This window comes from Poromitra crassiceps, assembly GCF_964638095.1.
Source record: "Poromitra crassiceps genome assembly, chromosome: 3".
Classification (NCBI taxonomy): Eukaryota; Metazoa; Chordata; class Actinopteri; order Beryciformes; family Melamphaidae; genus Poromitra; species Poromitra crassiceps.
This window is the reverse complement of record NC_139625.1, coordinates 87,910,861-87,913,944: the sequence shown is the minus strand read 5'-3', so window position 1 is coordinate 87,913,944 and position 3,084 is coordinate 87,910,861. Positions and strand designations below refer to the sequence as shown.

The following is a 3,084-nucleotide window of genomic DNA, read 5'->3' as shown; positions in this document are numbered from 1 at the left end:
GTTTTTAGCTCAGACACAGCCTTCTTTGGCAACTAGCACTACTTAGCGTTAGTTGGTTAGCCTAGCCTAGGCAGCCTAGGTGTTGTCTGACAGTATAGACTGGTGTGTTTGCATAACAGTATCAGCTCAGTGGGACAGGAGGGGTGAGACTGGTTGGCTGGAGCTGGGCTGTGACTGGGGGAGGTGAACCTCCTTATTGGGACAAATGTGTTAAGATATACTAAATGGGAAATGTTACTGATCCCTTCACCTAATTACTTGTTTGTCTTTATACAAAAGAAAACATCTGTATATTAATGGTGATTTATTATAGCCAGTAATTTGCATTATGTCTGTGTTGGCATAGGAAGCGTGGAACCTTTATAACATGATTCAGGGCGGAACACAATTCATGCATCATTACTGGATGTTTGGGAAGTTGAGAGTAAAATGAGTGATATGTACGCCGTTTTGTTTTGACAACGCCCGGAATTTATTTTCAGTCACAAGATTTCTTTTTTTATTTTTTGCTTTAATCCCTAATTTCAATTGTATTAACTATCTTGATATTTAAAAAATTTCGCATTAGCCTACAGAGTTACTCTAACTGTTAATGGCAATGCACTGTCTCAAAATGCTATCCTATTATTATGACAAATATATTATGACATCATAACAGAATCACATAATGAGTGATGTCATGCACACGTCTGCCGTCCGTCACATCATCAGTGATGTCATAAGTCACTGATGATGTCATACCCAACGATGTCATAGACATTGTGACATCATCAGTGATGTCATAGACTGAATTGTGATGCCATTAGTGATATCATAAATCCTTCCTTCACAGGATTGCCTCTGCAGGGAAACGTTTGTCCGGTTTGTTTTCAGCTTCACTGAGAGACAAAATGGCTTCCAGATCAGAGGAGGATCTCTCCTGTCCTGTCTGTCATGACATCTTTAAAGATCCTGTCCTCCTGTCATGTAGTCACAGCTTCTGTAAAGCCTGTCTGCAGAGCTGGTGGGCAGAGGGACTAATACATGACTGTCCACTCTGTTGGGAAATATCTTTACGGCCTCACAAGAGGGAACTTCAGAAATCACTGAAGCCTTTAAAGGAGAAACTGTGTCTCTCTAATAAGGTAAAAAAAAACTGTGATCAAACAGCAGAACACATTAAGCTTCAGGCCCAGCGCACCGAGAGGCAGATTAAGGAGGAGTTTAAGAAGCTTCACCAGTTTCTACAAGAAGAAGAGGAGGCAAGGATCACTACACTGAGGGAGGAAGAGGAGCGGAAGAGTCCTGTGATGAGGGAGAAGATTGAGGTTCTGAGCAGAGAGTTGGCAGCTCTTTCAACCATAGAGAAGCTGAGAGCTGAAGACGTCTCATTCCTGCAGAACTACAATGCTACCATAGAAAGAGTACAGCCCCCGCAGCTGGAGGAACCACAGCTGGTCTCAGGAGCTCTGATAGACGAGGCCAAACACCTGGGCAACCTGAGCTTCACAGTCTGGGACAAGATGAAGGAGATGGTCTCCTACACTCCTGTGATTCTGGACCCAAACACTGCCCATCCAAACCTCATCCTGCCTGATGATCTGACCAGTGTGAGATGTGGAGAGAGACAGCAGCTTCCTGACAATCCAGAGAGGTTTGACTGGTGCTGGTCTGCCCTGGGTTCTGAGGGCTTTAAATCAGGAACTCACAGCTGGGATGTTGAGGTTGGAGACAGTACATGCTGGTTACTGGGTGTGACACCAGAGTCTGTGCAGAGAAAGGGAGTCATATGGTCTGGAAGATGGGGCATATTGTTATATCGTGGAGATGGTATATACAGAGCACGCTCCCCTACAGATCTATCGACTGTTCTCCCAGTGAAGAAGAAGCTCCAGAGGATCAGAGTGAGTCTGGACTGGAACAGAGGAAGCCTGTCATTCTCTGAGCCTGACACTAACACACACATACACACCTTCACACACACCTTCACTGACAGGCTGTTTCCATACTTTTACACTTATGATCCTCTGAAGATTTTACCAGCTAAGTTATCTGTAACAGTGGAACAGCAAAGTTAATACCCAGGGGGCAACAGGGTTTTTACAGACATTGAATGTTATAAAAGGTTGGTACCCAGAGATGATAGGAGCTTCTAGGATCACAACCTGGTCTACTGGAAGTCTACAGGCAACGCAAAATGTAAATCGCCGCTACAGCAAAATATTTACTTTCAGGTGAATAGTGATGGACAGGCATTGCTTTTTCACTTCCCCACCCAGATTTATCCTGCTGTTTAGTTCAAAATAAAAAATTGTGAACTATGAATGTGAACGAGTTCATTTTAAAGTCCCTGGAAACCAAAATCCACAAAAACCTTCTAACTATTAAATTTAGGGTCTTATGTGAGTAATTGTGTGCCTCAGAAAGTGGTTTACATTACTTTCAACCCTAACCCCAAAAATCTACACTTTTCTACAAGGTCTGGATTTCCATTTCCTCATTCAAGAGAGCGGTGCGCGCGGTGCTAAAATGCATGATCTTATCACGTCATAAGATTTAATCGAATCACACACGCGCATGCACGCACACACACACACACACTGACACACACACAGTAGCGCTGTGCACTCGCAGCGGCAGAGATGTCTTCCTCTCGCCGAGCAACGCGCGAACACACACACACACACACTCCATCTCTCTTTCCTTCTCTCTCTCTCTCTCCGACGGAGAGGGAAACGGACAGTCTCCATTTCCCTCTCTCTCTCTCTCTCGGAGACCTGCTGCAGACGGGACACGCCCACACAGTCCGCGGGAGAAAATACACTCATGACTTTTGCCATGACTGTCAAACCTAAATTTATATATTTTGCGACGTTCATCATCGTTCAAATTTGGCTGGTGGCTTATTAACATAGGTTCCTGTGATGTGATGAACTCAAAATGCTAAATAATAAAAAACACCTTGCAACACCTTGGCCGGGGACTACGGGTGGAAACTAGCCTTTTGGCTAAACCTGGTGTATTTACATTGAATTGTTGATTAATATGCTCTGTCCACTTTTTCCAATAAACTGAACTGAACTAAGCTGTGTGAACTGAACTTTG

At 44.0% G+C, this 3,084-nt stretch overlaps 1 protein-coding gene across 1 annotated transcript; it reads left to right on the top strand.

Annotated features, from left to right (window-relative positions):
- Positions 1-890: 890 nt before the first annotated feature.
- On the top strand, positions 891-2,057 carry LOC310773336 (nuclear factor 7, brain-like; the record flags this gene model as incomplete). Its single annotated transcript, XM_083633208.1, has 1 exon — positions 891-2,057. One exon carries the CDS (start codon positions 891-893, stop codon positions 2,055-2,057), a length of 1,167 nt encoding a protein of 388 aa, XP_083489334.1.
- Between the last annotated feature and the right edge of the window lie 1,027 nt (positions 2,058-3,084).